General features: G+C 43.9%; 10 protein-coding genes across 10 annotated transcripts; 4 read left to right on the top strand and 6 right to left on the bottom strand.

The window, feature by feature from the left end:
* Positions 1–6: 6 nt before the first annotated feature.
* On the top strand, positions 7–2607 carry V2V93DRAFT_346352 (major facilitator superfamily-domain-containing protein). The gene is made up of 2 exons (XM_066907896.1): positions 7–646; positions 697–2607. The coding sequence occupies exons 1-2, from the start codon at positions 279–281 to the stop codon at positions 2159–2161; spliced, it is 1833 nt and encodes a 610-aa protein (XP_066765636.1). The 5' UTR covers positions 7–278; the 3' UTR covers positions 2162–2607.
* Positions 2608–2929: 322 nt separating this feature from the next.
* V2V93DRAFT_369597 (uncharacterized protein) lies at positions 2930–4469 on the top strand. Its single transcript, XM_066910062.1, has one exon. The coding sequence runs from the start codon at positions 2976–2978 to the stop codon at positions 4044–4046; it is 1071 nt and encodes a 356-aa protein (XP_066765635.1). The 5' UTR covers positions 2930–2975; the 3' UTR covers positions 4047–4469.
* A 50-nt stretch (positions 4470–4519) lies between these two features.
* V2V93DRAFT_324335 (eukaryotic membrane protein family-domain-containing protein) lies at positions 4520–6333 on the bottom strand (the record flags this gene model as incomplete). The annotated part of the gene is made up of 2 exons (XM_066907467.1): positions 4520–6034; positions 6088–6333. 2 exons carry the CDS (start codon positions 6331–6333, stop codon positions 4520–4522), a joined length of 1761 nt encoding a protein of 586 aa, XP_066765634.1.
* A 211-nt stretch (positions 6334–6544) lies between these two features.
* Positions 6545–8145, bottom strand: V2V93DRAFT_369594 (acyl-coenzyme A:6-aminopenicillanic acid acyl-transferase-domain-containing protein). Its single transcript, XM_066910061.1, has 2 exons — positions 7898–8145; positions 6545–7830 (listed from the first exon to the last, which is right to left on the bottom strand). The coding sequence occupies exons 1-2, from the start codon at positions 7932–7934 to the stop codon at positions 6716–6718; spliced, it is 1152 nt and encodes a 383-aa protein (XP_066765633.1). The 5' UTR covers positions 7935–8145; the 3' UTR covers positions 6545–6715.
* Positions 8146–8238: 93 nt separating this feature from the next.
* Positions 8239–10544, top strand: V2V93DRAFT_369593 (uncharacterized protein). The gene is made up of 2 exons (XM_066910060.1): positions 8239–8711; positions 8764–10544. Exons 1-2 carry the CDS (start codon positions 8684–8686, stop codon positions 10341–10343), a joined length of 1608 nt encoding a protein of 535 aa, XP_066765632.1. The 5' UTR covers positions 8239–8683; the 3' UTR covers positions 10344–10544.
* On the bottom strand, positions 10371–13478 carry V2V93DRAFT_369592 (uncharacterized protein). Its single transcript, XM_066910059.1, has 4 exons — positions 13135–13478; positions 12933–13066; positions 12736–12861; positions 10371–12680 (listed from the first exon to the last, which is right to left on the bottom strand). Exons 1-4 carry the CDS (start codon positions 13217–13219, stop codon positions 10494–10496), a joined length of 2532 nt encoding a protein of 843 aa, XP_066765631.1. The 5' UTR covers positions 13220–13478; the 3' UTR covers positions 10371–10493.
* A 43-nt stretch (positions 13479–13521) lies between these two features.
* V2V93DRAFT_369589 (Glyoxalase/Bleomycin resistance protein/Dihydroxybiphenyl dioxygenase) lies at positions 13522–14980 on the bottom strand. The gene is made up of 5 exons (XM_066910058.1): positions 14785–14980; positions 14547–14708; positions 14278–14468; positions 14093–14211; positions 13522–14035 (listed from the first exon to the last, which is right to left on the bottom strand). The coding sequence occupies exons 1-5, from the start codon at positions 14967–14969 to the stop codon at positions 13589–13591; spliced, it is 1104 nt and encodes a 367-aa protein (XP_066765630.1). The 5' UTR covers positions 14970–14980; the 3' UTR covers positions 13522–13588.
* Positions 14981–15862: 882 nt separating this feature from the next.
* Positions 15863–16868, top strand: V2V93DRAFT_346335 (uncharacterized protein). The gene is made up of 2 exons (XM_066907895.1): positions 15863–16370; positions 16430–16868. The coding sequence occupies exons 1-2, from the start codon at positions 15894–15896 to the stop codon at positions 16577–16579; spliced, it is 627 nt and encodes a 208-aa protein (XP_066765629.1). The 5' UTR covers positions 15863–15893; the 3' UTR covers positions 16580–16868.
* Positions 16708–19303, bottom strand: V2V93DRAFT_346332 (aconitase family-domain-containing protein). The gene is made up of 2 exons (XM_066907894.1): positions 19072–19303; positions 16708–19005 (listed from the first exon to the last, which is right to left on the bottom strand). Exons 1-2 carry the CDS (start codon positions 19255–19257, stop codon positions 16900–16902), a joined length of 2292 nt encoding a protein of 763 aa, XP_066765628.1. The 5' UTR covers positions 19258–19303; the 3' UTR covers positions 16708–16899.
* A 608-nt stretch (positions 19304–19911) lies between these two features.
* V2V93DRAFT_324706 (P-loop containing nucleoside triphosphate hydrolase protein) lies at positions 19912–24056 on the bottom strand (the record flags this gene model as incomplete). Its single annotated transcript, XM_066907478.1, has 3 exons — positions 19912–23491; positions 23552–23742; positions 23796–24056. The coding sequence occupies 3 exons, from the start codon at positions 24054–24056 to the stop codon at positions 19912–19914; spliced, it is 4032 nt and encodes a 1343-aa protein (XP_066765627.1).
* Between the last annotated feature and the right edge of the window lie 437 nt (positions 24057–24493).

Below are 24493 nucleotides of genomic sequence, written 5' to 3'. Positions count from 1 at the left end.
TAGTACCAAAAATGAAACGATGCAGTCAGCTTTCGAGGAATTTCTGACTGATATAAGAAATTCTGGGGTTCAGAACTTGCCGAGCAACCGAAGTAGAACAGACTTGCCTAGCCCGTTCTCATTCCACTCACTTACTACGAGGCCACATTTTTAGGGCGCCGCTCACACCACCACCTTTATCGTTATCGCGGCGCATATATCCTCCACCGCCATCACAACCATACAACCAAACAATATCTGCTTTAGCTACAGAGCTTTTTGCTATATAACTCGCCATTATGACAGCAGAAAAATTCACTGTGCAAGCTTCAGAGTCAGAAACAAGTTCTGTCGACGAGAAGAGCCACGACGATGACCCTATCGCCAACACGTCTTATCAGTACGCCAGAGAGGACGTCTACGCACCCTCCGTGAATTCGCTAGTGGATCCCGAAGCTCGGCCAGAAGTTTTCAAGACCACATTTCACGAGATTTCGGCAGTTATTATCCTGACTTTTTCGACTGTTATGAACACTATTTCGACTGGAGTCATGCAAATTGCTGTACCAGCTTTGGGCCGCGAGTTTGAAATTTCTGGTGGTGATCTGAGTTGGAATGCTACTTCATACCAGCTCATGTCTGCGACTACAATTTTGCTATTTTCAGGGTAAGTATACCGGCTAGTTATTCTGGAACATTGACTGATGTCGAGGATAGAATGGCGGATCGTATAGGAAGAAAGCGGTTAGTCGTCGTTTCGTACGCTTGGTTTGCTATTTGGTGTCTCGCAGGCTCCTTTACAACTCACCACATTGTCTTTGATGTTTGTCGTGGAATGCAGGGTCTAGCTGCTGCTGCATGTCCATCGGCTGGAGTAGGAATTCTTGGTTCAACATATAAGAGTGGACGACGAAAAAATCGAATTATGGCGATTTTCAACGCCGGAGCACCGGTTGGTCTACTTTTGGGAATTATAACTGGCGGTATATCCATTGAGTATATTAGTTGGCGCAGTATCTTTCATTTTTACACTATAATCTTCACTGTGTTGACTGTTCTTGTAATTTTTGTTGTTCCTGGAGATAGCATCAACGATAACATCAAATTCACACCAAAAGAAATCTGGCAACGGTCGATGGAGCTTGACTGGATGGGGGCATTGCTATCGACTGTTGGCTGCATCATGTTTGTGCTTGCCGCTTCACAGGCTAGTAGTTCCATAAATGGATGGGCTACTCCGTACGTTATTGTGATTTTGATTCTTAGTCTCGTGGTTCTAGCAGCTTTTGTCTGGTGGGAATCTAAATGTGAGCGACCGTTGATGCCGCTGCGGATTTGGAGATTTCCTGGATTTGCGATTAACATGGTTATTGTTTTATTCGGATGGATGTGTTTTACTGGTGTGCTCAACTTTTACGGTGGTTTGTACTTGCAGAATGTTATGGGGGCGTCGCCACTATTGGCTGCTTTTTACCTATTTCCAGAGATTTTAGCGTCTATTGTCGCAGTCTCAGTCATCTCATCGATTCTTCATATTGCACCGGGAAGGATAATTCTCATTTTTGCGCAGATGCTTTTCGTGACCGCATCTCTTCTCTGGGCACTGGTGCCGCTGGGTATGCCATATGCAGCAATGGTGATGCCTGCTTTATGTCTTGCTGTGATGGGAGCAGATTTGACCTACAACGTCGTCAACCTGCATACTCTTTCTGCTGTTTCCAAAAATGAACAATCTACAGCGGCAGGAATATTTTATACAATCAACCATTTGGCCGGATCACTCGGCATTTCGTTATCAACCTCTATAGTTTCGAGTATCCTTCGTAAAGAAGTTGTGAATATGCCGACATCGCCAATCACCGCTCCTATTCTTGCGAAAGCTTACAAAGGAGCGTTTTGGTTTGCTACTGGTATCAGCTCTGCCGGGCTTGTGCTGGCGACGTTCACCAAAGTTGGTAAGCAGGGCGCACATGAGGAGGAAAAGAGTACGCAAGACGATGCAGAGGTTGCTTGCGTCTTGAAACCAGGGGAGACGACTTGTGGAATTAGACGGCGCGGTAGCAGTGGCGGAAATTCGTCTATTATTTTTCAGAACGTGGATGAGGATGCGAACGAAGCTGGAGAGATGTGTGGGCTGTTGGTTGGAGAGCATGCGCGCAAGGGCTATGAAGCTGTGGTTTAGAGATTATAAGATTTCATTTTTTGATTTTTTGACAATTCGCATGCAGAGCATACAGAAGGAGTTTTGATAGTTTATTTTGTTTACGCATATGTCTTAATTTTGTTTTCATGTCGGCATAATGAAGATATCCTCTCAGTTCTCGAGGAATAACATATAACGGCTAGATCATCCGCAGTCAATCCGAATTCGAGCTGATCCGGACTTGTCTAGGATCGCTCTCTGCTTCGCGAGTAGTTGAATCTGAGCAAATCTGTCATTCCTGTGCATTTCTTTTTCTGATCCAGAAAAGAGCGAGAGCAGAGACCGACAGTGAGCCGCATAACTGAGAATGGGAATAGAGGTAGCCTGTTATTTGCGGGCTAGGAACCTGGTTTTCAGCAGCTGCCGAACAAACATGCAATCAGAAACGGCTCTAGTGTTGTAAATAATCCTATACTCTACTACCGTACTAAAAAAAATTCACTATTATTATTGTCATCTATTATTATTATTATTATCAGCTATAGTGCTATGACGAAGAGTAGTATTTACGAATCCGAGAGTTGGCAGCGAGAGCGTTCTCAGGGCGATCTAGGGCCTGACGAACCGAAGCGAATACGAAATAAATCGCGGATTTGCTTATCTGACCCTCGGATCTCGGATCTCGATTCGGGTTGCGTGCTGAGTGGTGTGAGTCTGACTAAGCTCATGCAGTTTGCGCGCTTATGCCTCGCCATCGGTCTTTGGTTAAGTACGACTGCGTCCGTCTCCATTCTCTGCATCTTGTACACCTCTTCTCTTCAGCAGCATTTTTCCTGTTATATCCGCTGCAGCAATGGATATCGTACTTGAGGCCACTGACAAGTATGTCTTTGACAGCATTTACGCTACCCTCTTCCCCGTCCCGGCGGCAGTACATTCTGTCATTCAGGCATCGGTGCCCTCGTCGGAACTGTTCGAGGTCTTATTGAAGAACCTCTCGCTCTCCTACATCCCCGCTGAGCCTTATGAATTCACTCTTTTTCCTCCCGGTCAGGAAGCATATCTGTCGACAGTTGCCCGCTCAAATGTCTACCGCCAGACGCTTTCCCTTTTTCTCATAACATGGTTCTTTGGCGTCGCTTTATACTTTTTTTTCGCGTCGCTATCGTTTTTCTTCATCTTTGATAAGCGTTCGATGGAACATCCAAAGTTTCTCAAAAACCAGATTCGACTTGAGATACACCAGGCTTTAACTGCAATGCCTCTCATGTCGCTTCTTACCGTACCATGGTTCTTAGCCGAGATCCACGGTTACGGCAAACTTTACTGGGACCCTCTCGAGTACGGCAAGAAATATCTCTATTTGCAGTACCCTCTTTTTATCGCATTCACCGACTTTGGAATCTATCCTATCCACCGTGGACTGCACCACCCGCTTCTGTACAAGCGTTTGCATAAGCCTCATCACAAGTGGATCGTGCCTACGCCATTTGCGTCTCACGCGTTTCACCCCGTTGACGGATACCTGCAGTCTCTCCCTTACCACTTCTTTCCCTTCATCTTCCCCCTTCACAAACTTGCCTACCTCATACTCTTCTCCTTCATCAACATCTGGACAATTCTCATTCATGATGGCGAGTATATTACGCAGAATCCCGCCATCAACGGTTCCGCTTGCCATACTATCCACCATTTGTACTTCAATTACAACTATGGCCAGTTCACTACTCTCTGGGACCGTATTGGAAATTCTTACCGTCTCCCCGACAAAACCCTCTTAGATCGTGAACAGAAAATGAGCAAGAGTACCTGGAAAAACCAGTCCAAAGAAGTAGAGACTATTGTCAAAGACGTCGAGCTGGATGATGACAGAACTTATGATCATGAGGATATTTCAGCTCAGGAGGAGAAGAAAGAGAAATAAATTTTTTGTTTTCTCTGTGTGCGCAAAAGCACATCTTTTGTAAAGGTCTCATCAAAATTGATCAGAAACCGCACAATACCAGACGATTTAAACATCAGGTAGAGCCTTGATACACTTTGATAAACTTTTTTTACTTGATATCGTTCAAGATTGTGAACTAGGGGGTTTCACTTGTGGATTATGGTGTACTTTGTTTGACATTTCTATTTAATCTCTAAATTCCTTTTTCTTTTATCGGCTTTTGAAGTTTTCTGCGCGATTGATGTAGAGGTTGTATCTTCTTATCTCGTCATAGTGGTGAGTGGTTACTATTGTATACTATTAGTGTTTCTTGAAATGTGGATTACTTATGAGAAATTATAACCGAAAAATCATTGATTATATCTCCAAGAGCACAAAAAAATATCCAAAGCATTTAAAAAGGAAAACTCCTGCAATTCCCATAACAATTAAATTAACTTCATCAATCCTTTTTACCAAATTCGTTTTGCAACCATTTGAAATCGCTCAACGTCTTGCAATTCGACGGCTCTTCGCGGCCTTGCAGGCTCGCCATGCACCGACGACGCAGATGACGACACTCCAGAGACAGGCGATAAAGGGGTACTGGGAACGCTATCTGTATCTGCATTTTTATTAATCATTTCTCGCATACCATCACCCATATCAACTAGACCCCAAGCACCGCCCTTTCGCTCCCCTGATACGCGCTCGTCAAAAAACCGATCCTCGAATTGCACGACAGCTGCTGTATTTTCTTTCAATCGTTGTCGCTCAAGTCGTCGTGTGCTGTATTCTAGTAAACCTAGACCAAGTGCCAATTTAAAGCCAACAAGCGCAAAAAATATCAGCAATAGAATACTGCCAAAGGCACTGTTTTCAATGACAGAACCGACGCCAGCTGAAACTATCTCGACAAAGTTGGCGCCAGAAGTTTGATTTGCCGCTTCGATAACTGGAGTTTGTTTCATACGAGGTGAGGTTCGGGTCGGTAAGGTAAATTGTCTCTTCGATGATATTAACTGTACGAGCTGCATCATACTCTTGATGAAGATACAAGTGAGAGGAAAAACTGGCACTCCGATTCGACGCGTAACGTTCATTTCTTTACTTCCCCATGAAGTTCTGATGTTTTTAATATCTGCGCTGCGGACATGATCTGCACAAAACACGTCCAAAAATCGAGAGTACACTCTAGGTCGCAGCTTGTTAAACTTAGCTATATACGAGTGTTTGAGCCAATCAACAGCAATCTCAGATCCCAAGACAACAATCGCAGGGCCCAATAATGCGCCCACAAATGTATTCCATCCTTTCCAAGACTGCGGAATCACACCTCCTGTTGACCCCGAGACTTCAACGACATTACGAAGTCCTATGATTAGCAACATAGCCCAGAGTTGAAAACGCTCTGAAATGTCGGCACAGGTGAGCTGAAATAAATTTTCGCGTTCGAATTTCTTGAAGACTGTGGATTTGATTTCGCCAAACTGGTTGCTGAGCAACAATGTAAGTAGAGCATTTGAGTAGGAGTTAACTGCCACATTAAGAGCAATCATTTGACAGAACAAAGCTGCCGAGTGCAATAAATTGTAGCCTACTGCCACGCTCCCAAACACGTACAATTTCCAGATGGGCCCGTTGAGCGTTTTATTTGCTAGCAAAACGGCAAGAACGTCCTGTCCAAAACTACAGCACAGCTTATCACCAACCTCAAGAACGCTGAACATGACATATAATTTGACTGCTGACTGGCCACGGATATTGTGATAAATGACACTGGCATTCAATGAGGTGAGTAAGTAGACTGTAATAGCAATCACGAGAAATTTGATGATGTCAATTTTCTGAGACGTTGAGCATACGACGCATTTTTTGATTACCGCTGATCGAGCGATAGTTACCAATGCCATTAGAAATCGTAAAGGAAGAACTGTGAATGAATATAGGAATGAGTCGAGGCATGTGAGAAAGCCAAAGAGCATGACCTGGATAATTGTTAAATTAGTCTTTCGAGAAGTAACAAAAGCATCTTACTTACCCTCTCAAGGGGAAACGGAACAAGTAAGAAGCTCACAATCTGGTCTAATTCGACGTCTCTCAGCGCAGAGACTCCGCTGTCCCCAGTATCGCACGCGATCTCTCTCGTCATCTTTGTCCACAACTTTTTTAGCAATCTCATAGTCCTTTGCCGCCTGCTTTCCTTCCCCAATCCATTCCGTTTCAACTCCTCAGCGAGAGCTTCTGGGCTCGCCGAGGTGGAAATGTCTTCTTTGCCGCCTCCCATATTCGAGGGAGGAACAGATCTAGAACTAGACGAGCGCGCAAGACCAGTCCGATTTGGATTATGAGTAGTCGCGAATGCGTTGGAAGGTAAACTTCTGCGCTTTCGATGAAGGGCCGCCTTTGAAGAAGACATTTTTTAAGACTCTCTAGAGCTGTATATAAATAATGCGGGTGATTGCGCGCAGACTGCCACGCGAGAATGCGAGGTTTAATCCATTGATTTGGGATCTTACCACAAAGCTTGACATTGGGACATAATTGTTTTGGAGTGCATTTACGGGAAGCATACTCCCTCCCACTACAATATTAATATCTACTTTGTGTGTAATCCAAACCAGTACATTAGTATAGCCTTGAGCGTCTAATAAATGCAGAGTGTATATTTAGAACTCAAGAGTAAACTCTTCCAGTACCTGTTTCGGACGACCCACAATAACCCACGCGATATCCTCTTTCAAGTCCATGATCATCGAAAACACCGTCTGCATCTCGCCCAACAAACCCGGGACACCAGCATCATTAGCCCGACAAATCGAGTTGGGAAAATTGTCCTCATCCTTTAGGAATGAGAGAATGCGGTCTTTCTGTGGAGCAATAGCCAGCGTTTTGACATCGACCTTCTCGTCTGAACGAGAAACTAGCTCTTTAAGACGAGTAATTCGCTCCTTGGTATCTTCAAGCCAGATAACCTCGTTGATTTTGAGACCTTCAAGTAACGCGTGATTTGTATGATACAATCGGCCTTCGTCGTCCCGCGAGATAACGCCGATACCATACGGTCCAATTTCCCAGCTCTCCGCATGTCCTTCCCCCTTTCCATCTGCAACTCCAAAATGCCCAAAGCAAGCAGCACCATCATTGTACAAATTCGTGAATCGGTCTTTAGCGTCTGCAACACTTGATGACTCCAGGACTAGTCTTAGTAGAACATGCAAGGGAAGTTTGTTCGTGTCCAAATCCGTGGCGCGAAGGGCATTCAAGCACACGCCGACTTTCTCAGAGTTAAAGCCAACTTTAGCTAATAAGCCTGCCTCAGTCATAGTTTTCAGCATCCGCGCATTCGAAGGAGAGTCAAGCGGAGTCGTAATCTCAAGTAACACCAAATTGCAAAGTTGCGAAGTCTGCCAATCCCAATTCTGAGAAAGCCACTGTCTACCATCCACATTCTCGGCAAAAGTTGTACAGCCATCAGGCGGAACCGGCAGCTCAGCTTCGTCGTCGCTAACCAATCTGCTGCTTTTCGGTGTCGCAGCGAGAGCGATTTCCGAGCGCGAGTTGAGGGCTACAATGTCGAGTAAGGGAACACCGGCACCTTCGGCAATGCCGCGGATTTCGTCATGCAGATGCGGAACAAGTTTTTTGATAGTATCAGAGAATCTTGAGGCGAGTATCTTGACGTCTCCAGGGGACATACCTGCGTTGGCGAAATAAGTGGCATAGTTTGATAGGCAGGCGTGAATTTGAGACCGTGCTAGAGTGCCATGCTTAAACCCGATCTGGATTACAGAAGAAGTCAGCATATGCATATGTACTTTGATATGAATTCCAATTGATTACTAGTACCTCATAGTTGGATCCTTTAAGATGAAGTGTGTTGACCATGATTTGATTGTGCGGAGAGAGGTGTAATTAGGCTGAGATAAGCTTATAGCGATAAGCGTGTATGAAGTGTTAAGATAAAAAGAACAATTACTTATTAAGATATTCAATGCAAGCAATCTCAACAAATAGCCAAAGAATATTATGAAGGGAGTATGGTAATATAAATGCTACTAATAAATAGAGAAATAGAGAAATAGAGAAATAGAGAGATGATACCGGGAGCGTTAACGGAGCGCAACTCGGATATAAACTCCCAGCTGAAACCTCGGCCGCTCATGGAGATAGCGAGCTTAGTAGGTTTATTGTTCACTTTTGATTATCTCGACTGTTGTTTGATTTAAAGAAGTATTGCAATTGTATTTGACAATTTCTTTTGCTTATCTTTATTAAAAACCACTGTATACTTAATTAAATTTGAGAAGGATATCGGAAAGTCGCTCGAGGTTATGTCTCTGCAAAGACCCTCCTCAGCCACGACAACGCAATACAATTAATATAACAAGGCACAATGCTGTTCTGGATAACATGTAGTCACCTCATAGAACCAATTCTGCTTTCGCGCAATTAGATAATTGTCGAATCCCGTAATGCAGCAAATACACATGTCTGATTGTCTTTGGTAACCGGAATCATTTGTCATTCTACGCCAAAAGTCATTCCGCGTACGCGTACGCAATCTTTTCTTTTCGGCCTGTTCGCTTATTATTCGGCCACGTCTATCCGCCAACACTTGTCCAGACACTTACAAAATGAGATATGCAGATCAAGATGTTCCTAGTATGTATTAAACTTGTTCTTTACAAGCATCTCTACTGACTCTTCGCGGCAGAACTAGTGTTTATTCCTACAGAACGCGACACGATTGAGGTTCACTACGTCTGTCCCTCGCTTCATAGCCAGCCTTCACAAGTCCGCTATTTAGTTCGGTTTTACGATCACTCAATATCTCTAGCTGTCCCTCCCGCGCCTGTTCTGGACGAGAAGAAGCCTAGCAGCTCAAATGCTCCATTCACGCCTGTTCTACCTGCCGTTGTATCTACAGCTGATTCGATAGCGACTCCGCTATCAATTGAAAATGTGACTCAAAAGATAGGCGATCCGGACTCTTACATCTTATTGGGTGAATATCTGCTCTCTCATGCGGTGTTCTTCTGCGGTCCGCCTTCTTACTCTGAGATCGAAGGCTCAGCGTCCGGATCAAACCGAGCCCTTCAACGATCTACAATCGCTCAACTCCACCTCCATAATCCGTCCATTAACACAGAGTTGCAAGCGTTTTTACCAAGAGCAGCATGCTCATCATCTGACCCCAACAAGTTTTACGAAGGCCTCAAGCGAACTCGTAATTCACCTGGTTTTGCATTCAATTATATCAAACCAGCTTTATATGATCCAGACCTGCGCATAATGGTACCCCCTAAAACTTATACTTGCTTTTGGGAGCAAGTGAATATCACTCGTCCGCAACTGCTCCGTAGCGGTTCGGCTTCGACGATGCATGCTAAATTAGTATATGTTGATCCTACGGTTGAAAATGTCCGACTGCCTCTCGCCGAGCTTTTCGTCTATAACCTGAACGTATTTTTGTTTCCGGCAACTGTCGGGTATTTCATCGGAGCTGATGCATCAAGACGGTATAATGAATTAACATTAAACGAGAACAATATCGAGAGACTTCGCATCACGGACAAGAAGGGCTTTGAGGTACAAGTAATGATCTCTGCACTCGCTACCGCAACCGCGCATGAACGCGCAAAAGCATTCCGCAACTCATCGTCATTACAAAAACAAGAATTTGAAGCTTCGCAACGAGCTGCTCGTCAGGCGGAACTGGAAGCAACAGCGAAGGCCGCTGCGGAAGCTAAAGCTGTCGAACGAAAGCAGCGTAAGATTGCTGAGCGTGAAGCAAGAGAATTAGCAGAGGCGGAACGACTGTCGCAAAGATTACAAGAAGAGGAAGATAGAAAAGACCACAGGAGGAGAGAAGAAATTGATCGACAAACCGCACAGCTGCTAGCGCAAATAAGACTTGAGGACGAAGAGAAAGAGAAACAAGATAGAGAATACTCTTTAAAACTTGCGGAAGAAGAAAACTGGCAATTGAAAGCTGACGAGGAAACTGCGCGAGCACTTCAAGCTGAATTTGATGCTCCTGAGTCCGCATCATCTACAGATAAACGAAAATCGAGATTATCATTTTTCAAGAAAAAGTCGAAGTCATCGTCATCTACTCCTACAGCTTCCTCAGCAGCCGATGATGCAAAGCAAAAAGAGCTAATGAAAAAAGTGGATGACGAACTTGCAAGACAGTTTGCTCAGGAAGATCAAGAAGCTCGGAGAAGTTTGAGGGGTGCTGCGTCTACAAACGGCGAGTTTCAAAATCGTCCATTTACTTCTGCAGAGATCTAGTAGAATCTTAAGAAATTTTGAAATATATGGCATCGCATTTCTATTTTCTTGGTCAATTATTAATAATAATAAGGCTTTCTCCTTCGCGTATAAATTTACTCTTCAATTTGGAATTAATATAAATATGTACATATATATTGCAACTCCGCATCACGCCCGCTGAGGTAACTCGTTAAACGTCTTTTTCCAGATCTTTTTGGCATTATATAGATTAATCACCCGAATTCGTTCATTATCCAAATGCGCATGGTCACTAGCTTGTCCACAGGGTAATTGCGCAGCCGGAGCGTCAAACTCCTTTTCTAAGAATCGAACAGCGGGAATTGTTCCACCTTCACGAATGTATATCGGGTCAACGCCCCAAGCTTCTTTTACCGCGCTAGCTAGCGTTTTGAATGCCACATTTTCGGGGTTTCCTAGCCATGCGTCTGCTTGCTTGTTGAGTTTCACAGAAAGTTTATTTGAAGTATTCAGTTTTTCGAATTCGGCTGAGAGAAATTGTTGCAATGTCGAACTGATTGTATCGGTGCCTTGATCGGGTACTGTTCGGATAGAAAGAGTAGCGGTAGCTGATCGTGGAATGATTGTCTGATTAGACGGGCCAGACACTTGAATCGCGTGGATGGTCAGTGACGGAAGACGCCATCGGGCCATCAGTTTACTCTTTGGCAAGCGTGTAGAGGCATTCGTAGTAATCTGTTCGTACAACGCTTCCTCTGCTTCAGTGATCGGCCGTACCGGCTCATAAAATTCAGGAATGTTTACTTTTCCCGAATCATCCGTCAATTTCGAGAGCAATTTCGTCAAGTCCATAAGTGGCTCCCGTCCGATACCGCCATCCACACCAGAATGTAAATCTGGCAGATCGGAATGGACCTCAAGTGCAAGATGTATAACTCCTCTTAATCCGTAATTGAGACAAGGAACGTTGTCGTCCAACCAATAAGAGTTGGAAAGTACGATCCAATCAATTTTATCTTGTTGAATCAGCACACGGCTCTTTTTGACAGCAGTTTGAAAACCGACAGATCCACTTTCCTCTTCTCCTTCGATCAGAAATATTACATTCGCATTAAGTCGATTCTCCTGGAATAGCTCGGCGGCCGCAAATACCGCAGCCAACACTGGTCCTTTATTATCAGAAACTCCTCTGCCGTATAAACATCCGTTTCTGCCCGACAACACATACGGATCAGTTTCCCATCTGTCTGCATCTGATGCAGCAATCACGTCATAATGACCATAGAACAATACAGTACTTCCAGTTTTCGTCTCAGAGTTCGCTGTAAATTTGCCATAAACGACAGGATTGCGTTTGTCGTCGGTTGTAATCAAATCCACAGATGCGCCCGACGTTCTTAACAGCCGCTTCAAAAAGGAGGCACAACGTCGACAATCAGTTTTTGCCTCAACTGATCCTGAGATTGTTTTGAATGAAACAAAAGTTGATAAGGACGTTAAAAGCTGGTCATCAGCAAAGGACATATTTTGGTTTAGTACAGGAAAAGCGTCTGTAAAATCCCACATAACAATCGAATCGTCGTTGCCGCCCGTAAGAAGCAATGCGCGATTACCATGCTTCACGGCAATCGTTGATAAAATCAGTCCATCGTGAGATTGCCACCTTGCTGCTAACTGCATTTCTCTCGACCATTTTCTAACAAATCCTGTTGCACTGCCCGTGAAAATGCAATTTTCAAGCGCCGTAATCGACAATACGTCCCCGTTGTGAGCATGTATAGATCGAATCAGCTGTCCAGTATCCAAGTCCCAAATAGAAACAGCTCCATCTGTAAGGCCACAATAGAGTAATGTGTCGATAGTGGTCATGCACAGGACACCATTCTCATTCTGAAATGAACGGATTTTATTCAGTTTTCCGTCACGCTTGACCCACCAATTTACAAACCCATCGCCACCTCCAGAAAGTAAAGTTTCCTTATTCTCTTCAATAGATGCAGCAGCAAGATGAGTTGGCGATTTATAATTGATTAAACAATACACATATCCGTTGTGAGCATAAGGAACAACATTATTATATGGCAGCTCTATCAATGCCTTTGCGACAGACAATTGCGCACGCGGAGGCGTTTGACTACGCTTTCCTCCTGGGCCTGCTGAGTTGAAAAATTTGCTGAAACGGTTACCTGGCATGCCAGACTTGTCGAGAGATGCGTGACGATCGATCGTTGTTAAATCGCACCACTGTATAGACGCATTTTGAGATCCAAAAAACACAGTTTGAAGATATTCATTGTAAAGAACTGCAAAAACGTCACCGATATCAAAGACTGAGTAGACCGTGTATAGTTCGCGGAGAGTCTCCGTATCCCAGATCTGACTTCTATGTTAGTAGAAAAGAATGGCTAACTGGCACGCAAATCGATCTTACTTTTAAAATAGAATCGCTCCCTGCGGAAAAAAGCAGGCCTTTCCGATTAGAAATATGCAGAGCCAAGATACTTCCTCCGTGGCCTTTCAATGCGGAAACTTCTTGGAAAGTGTCCAGATCGTAAACCTGAAACAGAATTGGTCAACCATCACGCTTGTACAAGACAAATAAAACCATAGCCTTGATAGACAACTTACCAAAATATCATGGTCTTCTGTACCCGCAAAGAGATAATCATCCGAAACTGCCAGCGACAACACAGATTTGCTGCTCTTCCACTTGTGCACCAGTCGCGGGTGCGGCAGTCTATCTTCAGACTTTGCAAGGGGAGCTGAAATAGTAAGCATTTTAACAGTAAGCTCAAGATCACTGCAAGGTCACTCAATATTCAAAACCTACAATCATCATCTCCGAATGGAGTTTCGGATCGTGAACATTCGTCAATTTTCAAGCCCGACAGAGAGGCAGCCACAGCACTCGCCATTATATCGAATCCGCTACCGGCAACTCCGACCGACGAACAATACTTCAAATGCCTATCCTGTAGAAAGAGGGTCTGATATCTGCTTAAATTAAAGCTATTTTAAACACTAATCGCATGAGTCAAAAAAGGTATAGTTCTGAGGGTGGGAACTGGGAGAAAACAAGACGATGACGTTTTTTTTTGAGCGCGTGGTGAAAACAAAATCGCCGAAAATGGGCTCATCTTTCAATAACCTTACTCAGCCTCACGTGGCTATCGGTTCAACCCCTGAATATGTCTACAGTTTACTATAATGAAACACATTTAGAAAAATTCGCTAACAATTAAAGTCTGATCATCTACGGTAGCTCATATTCGAGATCGAAATCTTCACCAGTTCGCGTTCTTCTTGATAGCTTCGTTCTGGATGACTTCAACCCAGTAGTTGTCATCATCAAGAACGAAAGCAACGTTCTTCATTCGGCCATCAGTAAGTCTCTTCTTCCAGTTAACACCCAACTCCTCAAATCGAGCGCAAGCGGCATCGATATCGTCAACAGATACACAAATGTGGCCAAACCCCTGGGGCTCGTCGTTACCATTGTGGTAGCCTTTGAACTCAGGATCGCTTTCAGTGCCCCAGTTCCAGGTGAGCTCGAGCACGCCTTCAAAGTTGTGGACACCAACGCCGGAGTTCTCAACGAAGTCAGGGTCATTGTTATAGCCGAGGAAATAGAGCGTGAACTTGGCAGCCTCGTGTTCGGCGGTGCGGAGCAACTTCATTCCAAGAACCTCCTGGTAGAACTTTAGCGACTTCTTGGGATCCTTGACACGGATCTATATTATTCTAGTAAGTACATTATGATTCCTATAATTGCTATTCAATCGGCATACCATAGTGTGGTTGAGCCTGTAACCGGTAGGGTCGGTGAAGTTCTCGGTCTTGGGAGTGCGAGTCCAGATCAGCTCAACCCAATATCCATCAGGGTCCAAAGCGAAGGCAATATCCTTCTCTATTAATAGATATACAATTAGCTAGTTGATTTCTTTTCTCAATAGCAAGAGTGCATCAAACATACGGCGACCATCTGTCAACCTCTTTTGGAACTTGACTCCGTTGGCCTCCATTTTCTCGCAAACCAACTCGATGTTATCAACCGACATGCAAAGATGACCAAACCCACGGTGAGGATCGGTGTTGCCATTGGTGATTTTGTATTCAGGATCATTCTCAGTTCCGTAGTTGTGTGTGAGCTCCAACAGACCCTCACTATTGGTTGACTCCGTCGTCAGTATATCAATCAATTCGTTTTCAAGAAATACGAATAAAAGTCAGTCAGTCACGTACCGGTCGGTCCATTCTTTACCGTGGTTCAGAGCGTTCACCTCATCGAATGCAAGAAAGTAAAGCGAAAACTTGGCTTCGGGAAAGTCAAGCTGTCGGATAAGCTTCATACCAAAGTTATCCTGGTAAAAAGCGATCGATGCCTTGGGATCCTTAACACGAAGCCTATACAGATATTAGTTGTTCCAATTGGGTACAAATTATGTATACAAGTATAGCATAGCGGGAGCAAAGCACGTACATCGTGTGATTGAATTTGTACTTAGTGACGTCGGTCATTTTGGCTAATCGAGCGAAATGGCGGCAAGTAGTTAAAGAAGTGAAAGCAGGAGCAGGTTTTTTCAGAATCAAAGAAGAAGAAATGCTAATTACAGCAGCGATTGGCTTGGTTAGAGGACGGAAAGTCGTAGACCAAAGTGTGAGCATAGATGGTTACGATAGCCAAAATGCTAGACTTTTTCCACTGCTTTCGGCATACAAGCTCCTTTCCGATTTCCAGTTAAGCCACCAGATGAGTGGCCAGATAAGAAATTTAAAACTCACGTGATTTGTGTGCGACTCTTAATACCGGAGATTGGGCGTTTAGCAGGTTTTTGAGATTCTAGTAGAGTATTGCAAGGAAAGATAAAGTAAACTAGATCTTTCTTTATCTTTCCTAGACCTTTTAATTTCTAAGACCATTGCTGCCAGATAATTACTTTGCTTGACTGGCCCAGCATCGTCGATATGAGTGAGCCGCACATGTTCAATATCTTTTATTTCATACTCTGCTACCACTATTCAATAATACGAGAAATCAAAAAGATGTTCTTAAAAAAAGATACAAGGATGGGCAATCGTTATCTAAGTGGAATATATAAAGAAAGAAGGGAGCGAGCAGGGAGACCTGAAATTATTGGACGGCGCTTACATTCTGCTTCAAAGCACATCTACTCGTTTAAAGCCGAAAGCGATACTCCTCAAGCATTCATTGGCCTATAATTACTCAAAGCAGGCCTCAAGCAGTCATTTGCCTACGAATACTCAAAACAGGCAGGATGAAAAGTTTGTAATAGCAAGGACTGAAAGCGCGTATAAACATAGTATGCCTCTTCCTCTTTGCAAAATACATGCCCATGCACGCTTAATTTTATAATATCCTCTATTCAAATATTTTTATCTAATTTACAGCTTGCGTATAATTGATTATATCAATCTCTTCTACAATGCTTTGTTTGATATTGTAAAAATGAAACTACGGACAAGGGGGTTTGGTATATCACGTGACTAACTCCAGCCTCTGTCGCGATCCGAAGAGATAATTAAGAGGGTGTTGCCAACAATCATCAAAAAAGCACCCACCAATTCAAAATGTTGAAATCGAGGCGGCTAACCTCCTTATTATCTCAGTCATTAACAACTATTGTTCCGCCTATCGATACATTCACACCTTCTTGCCCATCGACAAATGCAGATCAACTAGTTAATCCGGCGACCTCTTCTCTTTCTCATCCCCATGTCCATACTCCACGCATAGTCATGGCCATATTACTCACCGCAAGCGGCAATCTTCTCGCAGCCTCTACTCTTAATGTATCCAATGCAGTTACCAGCCATTCTTTAGCTCTCTCGCCTTCTATATCTCAGAGTACTCTTGGTGTAGGGGAAAATGGTCCAAGTTCGATTAGAAGTACAAACTCGGCGATACATTTAGCAGACCTGAGTCCTAAACCAAGAGTATATGCGTCATATTCAGCCAATGCATGGCGCTCATATGTTAAAGCTATTGAGAACGGGGAATTATTCGAAGATGATCGAGAAGTAGACTGGATAGCAGTCGAGAATGAGGTACGATTTTTTTTATTCAACTGTTTTCGAAAATCATTCATATTGATATTGATATCTAGGAATCGACAATCATAATACATGCTGTTTCGGGCTCGTTATTGCTGACTATGGTTGGAGAACGCGATTTGCCCTTCGGACTACTCTATGCCCGAGCAACAGCCATGGCAAAAACACTTGAAGAAGAACTGCGAGGTTTCAGTTTTGAATAAGATTCAACCAAATAAAAAGTTGTGACATTGGTGCATTGCTACATTGTATAAATGTAAGAAATTTGCTGTTTTTGGAGTTGGGCATTTTACTTTTCGGACTGGTTTTCTGTTATTTATATAGATCGATATGAATGCAGCTTCAATTTCATTGAATAATGCTGTAACGCTCGCTTAGTCCCTGCCACAATCCAGTTATAATGCGGAGAAACAGCAGATCATATTAAACTGGTTTTCAACGATGCCATAAAAATTCATATTATAAAAGAAAAAAAAAGTATAAATAACTTAGATGTACCATACAAACATAAACACTTCTTTTTTTACCACTCAACCACATTAGGCACACCAGGAATCTTTCCTTGAATGATAGGACGCACCAATCTTGAACCACCCTCCATCCACGGAAAGTTATCTTTTCTAAACTGCTCATACTTGGAAATGTATTCCTCGTCCATAAGCGTCAATCCAATATCATCCAAGCCATTGATCAAGCAATGCCGTCTAAACTCATCAATCTGGAAAGTGGTCAGAACCTCATCGCCATTGCGAACCTCGTTCTTGAGCAAGTCGACAGTCAGAGGCTTGCCACTTTCGGCAACGGGCATGATTTTCTCAGCAATAACATCTCCAGGAATGACAAGAGGAAGCAATCCATTCTTGAACGAATTGTTGAAGAAGATGTCGCCAAATGACGAAGCGATAACACACATGATGCCAAAGTCAGCGAGAGCCCAAGGAGCGTGCTCACGAGAGGAGCCGCAACCAAAGTTGGGACCAGAGGCGACCATGATCTTTGAGTCGCGATAACCATCCTGATTTAGAATAAAATCAGGCTTCTCAGTTCCGTCAGCGTTGAATCTATCGGCATAAAATAAGCCAACTTTCAGACCGGTTCGCTTGATTGTCTTCAAGAACTGCTTGGGAATAATAGCATCAGTGTCCACATTAGCCCGGAACAAAGGAGCAGCCGTACCAGTGAGCACGGTAAATGGAGGAATACCAGTGCCCTTGGACGATCCCGAAGTTTGCGCAGCAGAAGTGACTCCTACTTCGGCGGGTTCCTCGGGAACCTCGCTATCCGAATCAGTTGAGTATTCATATGCGGACTCGGTCGTCTCTGAGGCCGAAGAAGACGAAGGAACAATAATCTCGATCGGGGCCTTTGACTCTTGCTTGTAGTACTCGCGAATATCAGTGATGTGACCAGTGACAGCTGCCGCAGCCGCCATAGCAGGGCTCATAAGATGAGTTCGGCTGCCAGCGCCCTGACGACCCTCAAAGTTTCTGTTTGAAGTTGACGCGCATCGCTCCTTGGGAGCCATAATATCAGGGTTCATACCCAAGCACATCGAGCATCCAGCTTCACGCCACTCAAAGCCAGCATCAAGGAAGATCTTGTCGAGACCCTCGTGCTCAGCCTGCATCTTGACAAGTCCAGAACCGGGGACAATCATCGCCCGCGTGACACTGTCAGCTTTGTACTTTCCTTTGACGACGTTAGCGGCAGCTCGCAGATCCTCAATCCGCGCGTTAGTGCATGATCCAATAAAGACCTTGTCGACCTTGATATCAGCAATATTCATATTAGCGTCAAGACCCATGTAGCTGAGAGCGCGAGTAATTGCATTGAACTTTGTCTCGTCATTTTTGTGATCAGCAGGATCAGGAACCTTGCCAGTGACGGGGAGAGCATCCTGAGGAGAAGTCCCCCAAGTGACTGTAGGCGGTACGTCCTCAGCCTTGATAGTAATATCAATATCAAACTTGGCTCCATCATCGGTCTTCAACGTCCGCCAATAACGGAGAGCTTTATTCCAGTTGGCACCCTTGGGGGCCAGAGGACGACCCTTGAGGAACTCAAATGTAGTCTCATCGGGAGCAATCATTCCCGCACGAGCACCACCTTCGATGGACATATTGCACATCGACATGCGGGCGTCCATCGACAACTCGCGAATAGCCTCACCGCAAAACTCAATAACATGACCAGTACCTCCGGCAGTACCAATCTGGCCGATAATGTGAAGGATCAAATCTTTTGAGGTGATTCCAGGAAGTAACTTTCCAGTAACGTTAATTCGCATGTTCTTGGATTTGTTCTGGATAAGGGTCTGAGTGGCAAGAACGTGCTCGACCTCAGAAGTACCAATACCGAAAGCGAGAGCACCAAAGGCTCCGTGTGTGGAAGTGTGCGAGTCACCACAAACAATGGTGGCGCCAGGAAGAGTAAAACCCTGCTCAGGGCCGATAATATGAACAATTCCTTGACGAGCGTCATCAAGACCAAAGTACCGGAGACCGAAATTCTTGACGTTTTCTTCAAGAGTAGTAGATTGCAGACGCGAGTCCTCCTGTTCCACAAAGGTACTCAGGTTCTTGTAAGTCTTACGGGATGTGGTAGGAATATTGTGATCTACAGTGGCGAGCTGCACACAAAGAAAGGATTAGATAACACCAACAATAAATCGAACGGTAGGCTATAAGATACATACAGTGCAGTCGAGGCGGCGGACTTTCCGACCAGCGTTCGTAAGTCCCTCGAACGCCTGAGGCGAGGTAACCTCGTGAACGAGATGACGGTCGATGTACAAAAGGTAAGTTCCATTTGACTCCTTGACAACGTGATCCTCAAAGACTTTATCGTAGAGAGTACGAGGCGATGCAACAGCGGAAGGCATGTTGTAGAGTGGTGAAAAGGTAGATTTCTGGCGACAGAGAGAGCGGAGAAAGTAAGAGTTATAAGAATTCGATCAAACCATCGCGCGAACTCGGCCACAATTTTTCTGTGCGGCGAGCGTCGGCGAGACGCCACATACCAGAATAGTGTTCACTCCTAGATCAATATTGTTTAAATTATTATGGATTGAAAACCACGACCAATGAAGCAAGTCCGATTCAAATCAGCATAAAAGCAATATCAGTGACTCAGATATACTTTATACGTCACATGTTATCATATTTGAAGTGCCGGTATCGGCCACGTACTCCGCAAATACGGCGTGGCCGATACCGCAGTCTTGAGAAAGTTAGTTACTTGACGCCCGATGTCGCTCTGTGAGTAATTTTCTTAATTTGTCTGTTTTTGTTTATTTTTTTTTGTATTGATTGTTTTTACGATAAAGTAGTTGTAAAGGGAGCGAGTGGTGGGTTCTATAGCATGCGTGGTTGCTGAGGCTTACTCGCAATTTCGAGCAGGTAAGAAAATAGTCCATACTTCTATCGCTCAAGCAGAAACCTTCTACCTCACTATTATTTCCAAATATCCAAATATGTATTTATTACAATAATCCAATTCTAGCACCCTCTAAAATTCTAAAAAAAAAGCCCTTTTTTTAATCCGATCCTTCCAAGCTCTGAGCATGCACGAGATCAAAGTACCGACCCTTCTCTCTCAATAACTCTATATGCGTTCCCGACTCCACAACTTTTCCAGCGTCGAAAACATATATTCTATCAGCTTTCTGAATCGTGCTCAATCTATGTGCAACAGCAATCGTAGTTCGCCCTTTAGCGGCCTGATCCAAAGCAGCCTGGACAATCTTCTCCGACTCTGAATCTAAAGCAGATGTAGCTTCGTCTAGAAGAAGGATCTTGGGATCACGAATCAATGCTCTGGCAATTGCAATTCGTTGCTTCTGTCCACCTGATAACAAGACTCCTTTAGTGCCACACATGGTGTTATATCCATCAGGAAGAGATGAGATAAACTCATGAATATTGCACTGACGGCAGACCTCAACAATTCGCTGCTCTGAGACAGAATCGGGATCTTCTTGAGTCCCTAGCAAAATATTCTCTTTAATAGTCATAGCATAAAGCACAGGTTCTTGCTGTACAAGTGCGATATGACTGCGGTAATTGTTGATATTAAGAGTATTGATATCTTTACCATCGAACAAGACTTTCCCGCTCAACGGTCGGTAAAATTCCTCAATCAAGCTAATGATTGTACTCTTACCACATCCAGAGGCACCAACCAAGGCAATATATTCACCTTTCTTGGCTCGTAAGTTCACACCTCGCAAAACAGGAACTTTAGGTCGCGTCTCATATCTGAAATGTACATCATTGAACTCAATCTCGCCCTGCACGTTCTCAGAAGGAATACGCTCTCCTGACTCACTCCACGAGTCGATAGCAGGCTGACGATCAAAAAGACGCTTGATACTAATCGTAGCACTCTTGGCCTTACTCATATCAGCGGCATAAGAAAATGCAACACCAGCGTTCTGGCCAGCGAAAATGGATGACATATATGCGGCATAGAAATGGAATGGCGTATACTCTCCTGTTCTGACAAAGCGCGAACCCCACCAGAATCCGAGACCCATGACCAAGAACTGAGTCGACTGAGCGGTGCCGTACAGTGCAGATGACTTGAGTGACGCCAGTCTCATTTTCCTTCCTTGCGACACTAAATCTTTCTGGTAATCTTCAATGATGTGACGTTCTCTAGTTAATGTCACGACAGTACGAACGGTAGAGACAGCTTCACACGCATACGCAGAGGACTTTTCACTCATTGTCTTCGCTTGTGCCTGTACTCTAGCGAGCAACGAGAATCTGCCAAATCCAGTCCCAATCATAATCGGCAAGCACGCCACAAACACCCATCCCATCTTCGGGGCAACAATCAAAGAAACTAGCGTGCCGGCTATGATATTTGAGAAGGCATTCAGAATTTGACCTAAGGTAGCGCCACTCAGCGACTCTACAGACTGCGCATCTTGGGATAAAAGTGCAGTCAGACGTCCAACAGAGTTTTCCTTATTATCAAAGAAAACTAAATCTTGTCGCAAAAAGTAGCGGAATGTCAAAAATCGGATACGGCGCACCAATCTCTGCCCAACCAACGACAAAGAGGAATTGCAGACAAAGTAAGAAGTGAGCTGTACGAGACCAAGCAGAAAGAAAATCAACGAATACACTCGAATCTTGGCAAGCATATCCTCAAAAGAATCTGGCCCATCCCTAAATGCCTGTAAACATAATGCGTATAGAATAGCAATAGATGGGTGTCCGAGACCGTTGACAATAGCGCAAATAGCGCCCAGTAACAAATAATGGTTTTTATCTTTCGTGAGCGTCGTCAGAAATTTGATTAAGGCCAGCGTAGACTCTTGGGGAGCTTCTTCAGATTCGATCTTCTGCTGCAACACAAAACTCGAAACTGAATGTCCGGTCTTAGTTCGCGATAAATGCAAATCTCGTTTCTCGTCATACTTCTCGTCCAAAGAACTAGTGTCATAGGCTGTCGACGAGCTGCTCTCTGGCTCTGATTCTGAATTCGTATCATCATCAATGACCTCATCAACTTGTGGTTGATTATCCGAATCGATCTTCTGAGCCTGAACTAGTGAATAATAATCTGCCTTATTCTCGAGCAACTCAGCATGAGTTCCACTTTCCAAAATTTTTCCATGAGACATGACAACAATCTTATCCGCATTCTGAATAGTCGACAGTCGATGCGCAATAACAATCGTAGTTCGACTCTGCGATGCCTGATCAAGTGCCTTTTGAACAACGCCCTCACTTTTAGTGTCAAGAGCAGACGTAGCTTCATCGAGAAGTAATATAGCCGGATTACAAACAATCGCACGTGCGATTGCAATTCGCTGCTTTTGTCCACCAGAAAGCAGAAATCCGCGCTCACCAACAAAAGTCTGTAAACCAAAGGGTAGTTTTTCGACAAAGTCAAGAGCATTAGCTTGCCGACACGCATCACGAACCAGCGCCTCTTTCTCTATGTCAGAACTATGTTCATATCGGGTTCCAATGAGCCCATAAGCAATGTTTTCAAACACCGAGCAAGCAAAAAGGACAGGTTCCTGCGACACAAGAGAGATTTGCTCACGGAGAAATGAAACGTCGAGTTCAGTGATATCATGACCATCTAAGTAAATATGACCTCCAATGGGACTATAGAATCGTTCAAGAATACCAATAATAGTACTCTTTCCAGATCCAGATGATCCGACAAGAGCAACGGTTTTGCCAGCCTCAACAGTCAAATCAAAATGCTCAAGAACAATAGACTGGGGTCTAGACGGATATATGAACTTAACGTCTTTAAATTCAACACAGCCAGAAAGCTCCTCGGTGGGGAATCTTTTTCCCTGTTTGAAAGGGTCGATGGCAGATTTTCTATCGATTGTGGTATAAAGCTTCGAAGCAGCTGCCATACCATTCGAGATATATCGCAAATGAGGAGGAATCTGAGAAAGCCAGAAAGCGCCCATCATAATCACCATCAATGTTGACATGACTTGCTTGATTTCCAAGTAATATGAGGCAATATATCTCGATCCCTGAAAAAATGCAAGGGCGTAGTTACAGTGCATGAAAAACCAAATTAAAGCACTTGTAAGACCTAGAATCATGCCTGCTCTATGCGCCCATAGTTCGGTAATAGCAAGAAATTCATCATATTGCAGCGCTAGTCGTTCCTCAATAGAAAACGCCTGAACGTTTCGTACACTAGAAAGACTCTCCTCGGCTAGAGTTCCACCAATCGAATAGCCAGCCAACGAACGACGATAAAATCTCACCATATATTTGGAGCAAACAGCCATTGTAACCACGACACTGACGATAATGCCAAAGAGAATAAACGATAATTTCCAGGACCGGAAAAAGGCAACAACCATGGCGGCAATAAAGTTGGTAATTGAAGAAATCGCAAGACTGACTTTCTCAGACATGCCTTCTTGCACGAGAACTGTGTCACTTGAAATTCGAGAAGTTACTTCACCAGTACCAAGTTTATCGAAATAGGCAATATTTTGACGCAAAATTGATTTGAGATAATTGCTTCTGATTCTCGATGATAGGACCTCACCTCTATCTACAAAGAGATAAATAGCAATTGTTGAAGCAAAGAAGTCTGTAACCGCAAGCATGAGGAAAAAACTGCAGAAAGGTGAGTTATGGTACACAAATATATATCTATACATAATGAGAAAAACTTACAATGCAATTTTATTTATTGCCATTTTAAATTCTTCTGGAGATGAGACTTCAGGCATATTATCGTACATCAATTCGCGGAAATTATAAGTATGATTTCCGCTTGTGGCATTATTCGGATTGTAGAAATATCCATCGTCAGCGTATTCAGGCCGATAGGTGACGAACAGCTGAGCGACATTTCCCACAAGAACCTGGTCTCAAAATTAGATAAAAGAAAATCAAAGTGAGAGTGAACGGTACGTACAGTCATAAGTGGTCGCAAACAACCGGAGACCATCGACGCAACAACACCGGCAAACAGCATATACCGATCTCTCTTACCAGCATACCGATACATTGAAAAAAAGGAGCTCTTAACGGGAGTCACGACTACTTGAGCTCGCAAAAGCTCGGCTTCATAAGGAGAAAGATGCGAGAACTCATCGGTATGGGAAGGAATTTCTAGTCCCGATTGCTGAGAGAGTAGCGGAGAAGACTCATTTGCTTTCTGAGTCTGGCTCGACATAATATAGCATTAAACAGAGACAAGAACCAAGCGAATCAGATTAGAGAAAAGAAATGATCGACAACAGAAAGGGCTGCAGGCTAGAAGAAGACAAGAAAAGACGCGGGGGATTACGCTTAAGAAGAGGATAAGAATGAACAGAAGGTTTTGATATAAGCACGCAGATCTATAGTGAGCAACGGTACATGAATTAGATTTGATAATTATCGTAGAAAAATGTTTTCTTGAGCACATCAGAATTGGCCATGATCGTGTCACTTCATGATACGCCGCTATGGCGTGCTGGGGTAATCAACAAAAGAACAGTTGCCGCGCACAAGGCGAGCACCGATTAATCAGGATCCTTATTGGACGAAATTGGTTTCTTGTAGTTTTATTTTATACACCGCAGAGACTAATCAATATCTGAAATCAATGTAATTGTATTTTTATCTGTT

This window comes from Kockiozyma suomiensis, assembly GCF_038497685.1.
Source record: "Kockiozyma suomiensis strain NRRL Y-17356 unplaced genomic scaffold V2V93scaffold_7, whole genome shotgun sequence".
In the NCBI taxonomy this organism is placed as follows: Eukaryota; Fungi; Ascomycota; class Lipomycetes; order Lipomycetales; family Lipomycetaceae; genus Kockiozyma; species Kockiozyma suomiensis.
Note: the sequence above shows the minus strand (reverse complement) of the source record. Positions and strands in the feature narration are given on the sequence as shown.

Coding starts and splice junctions, on each gene's coding strand:
- V2V93DRAFT_346352 (XM_066907896.1), top strand. CDS start 279: ATGACAGCAGAAAAATTCACTGTGCAAGCTTCAGAGTCAGAAACAAGT. Junction 647..696: donor ACAATTTTGCTATTTTCAGG/GTAAGTATACCG, acceptor TGTCGAGGATAG/AATGGCGGATCGTATAGGAA.
- V2V93DRAFT_369597 (XM_066910062.1), top strand. CDS start 2,976: ATGGATATCGTACTTGAGGCCACTGACAAGTATGTCTTTGACAGCATT.
- V2V93DRAFT_369594 (XM_066910061.1), bottom strand. CDS start 7,934: ATGGTCAACACACTTCATCTTAAAGGATCCAACTATG. Junction 7,831..7,897: donor TCTTAAAGGATCCAACTATG/AGGTACTAGTAA, acceptor CTTCTGTAATCC/AGATCGGGTTTAAGCATGGC.
- V2V93DRAFT_369593 (XM_066910060.1), top strand. CDS start 8,684: ATGAGATATGCAGATCAAGATGTTCCTA. Junction 8,712..8,763: donor TGCAGATCAAGATGTTCCTA/GTATGTATTAAA, acceptor TCTTCGCGGCAG/AACTAGTGTTTATTCCTACA.
- V2V93DRAFT_369592 (XM_066910059.1), bottom strand. CDS start 13,219: ATGGCGAGTGCTGTGGCTGCCTCTCTGTCGGGCTTGAAAATTGACGAA. Junction 13,067..13,134: donor TCCATTCGGAGATGATGATT/GTAGGTTTTGAA, acceptor TTACTATTTCAG/CTCCCCTTGCAAAGTCTGAA. Junction 12,681..12,735: donor GGAGCGATTCTATTTTAAAA/GTAAGATCGATT, acceptor CATAGAAGTCAG/ATCTGGGATACGGAGACTCT.
- V2V93DRAFT_369589 (XM_066910058.1), bottom strand. CDS start 14,969: ATGCTCACACTTTGGTCTACGACTTTCCGTCCTCTAACCAAGCCAATC. Junction 14,212..14,277: donor GAGGTTGACAGATGGTCGCC/GTATGTTTGATG, acceptor ATCTATTAATAG/AGAAGGATATTGCCTTCGCT. Junction 14,036..14,092: donor ACAGGCTCAACCACACTATG/GTATGCCGATTG, acceptor AGAATAATATAG/ATCCGTGTCAAGGATCCCAA.
- V2V93DRAFT_346335 (XM_066907895.1), top strand. CDS start 15,894: ATGTTGAAATCGAGGCGGCTAACCTCCTTATTATCTCAGTCATTAACA. Junction 16,371..16,429: donor GGATAGCAGTCGAGAATGAG/GTACGATTTTTT, acceptor ATTGATATCTAG/GAATCGACAATCATAATACA.
- V2V93DRAFT_346332 (XM_066907894.1), bottom strand. CDS start 19,257: ATGCCTTCCGCTGTTGCATCGCCTCGTACTCTCTACGATAAAGTCTTT. Junction 19,006..19,071: donor TCCGCCGCCTCGACTGCACT/GTATGTATCTTA, acceptor CTTTGTGTGCAG/CTCGCCACTGTAGATCACAA.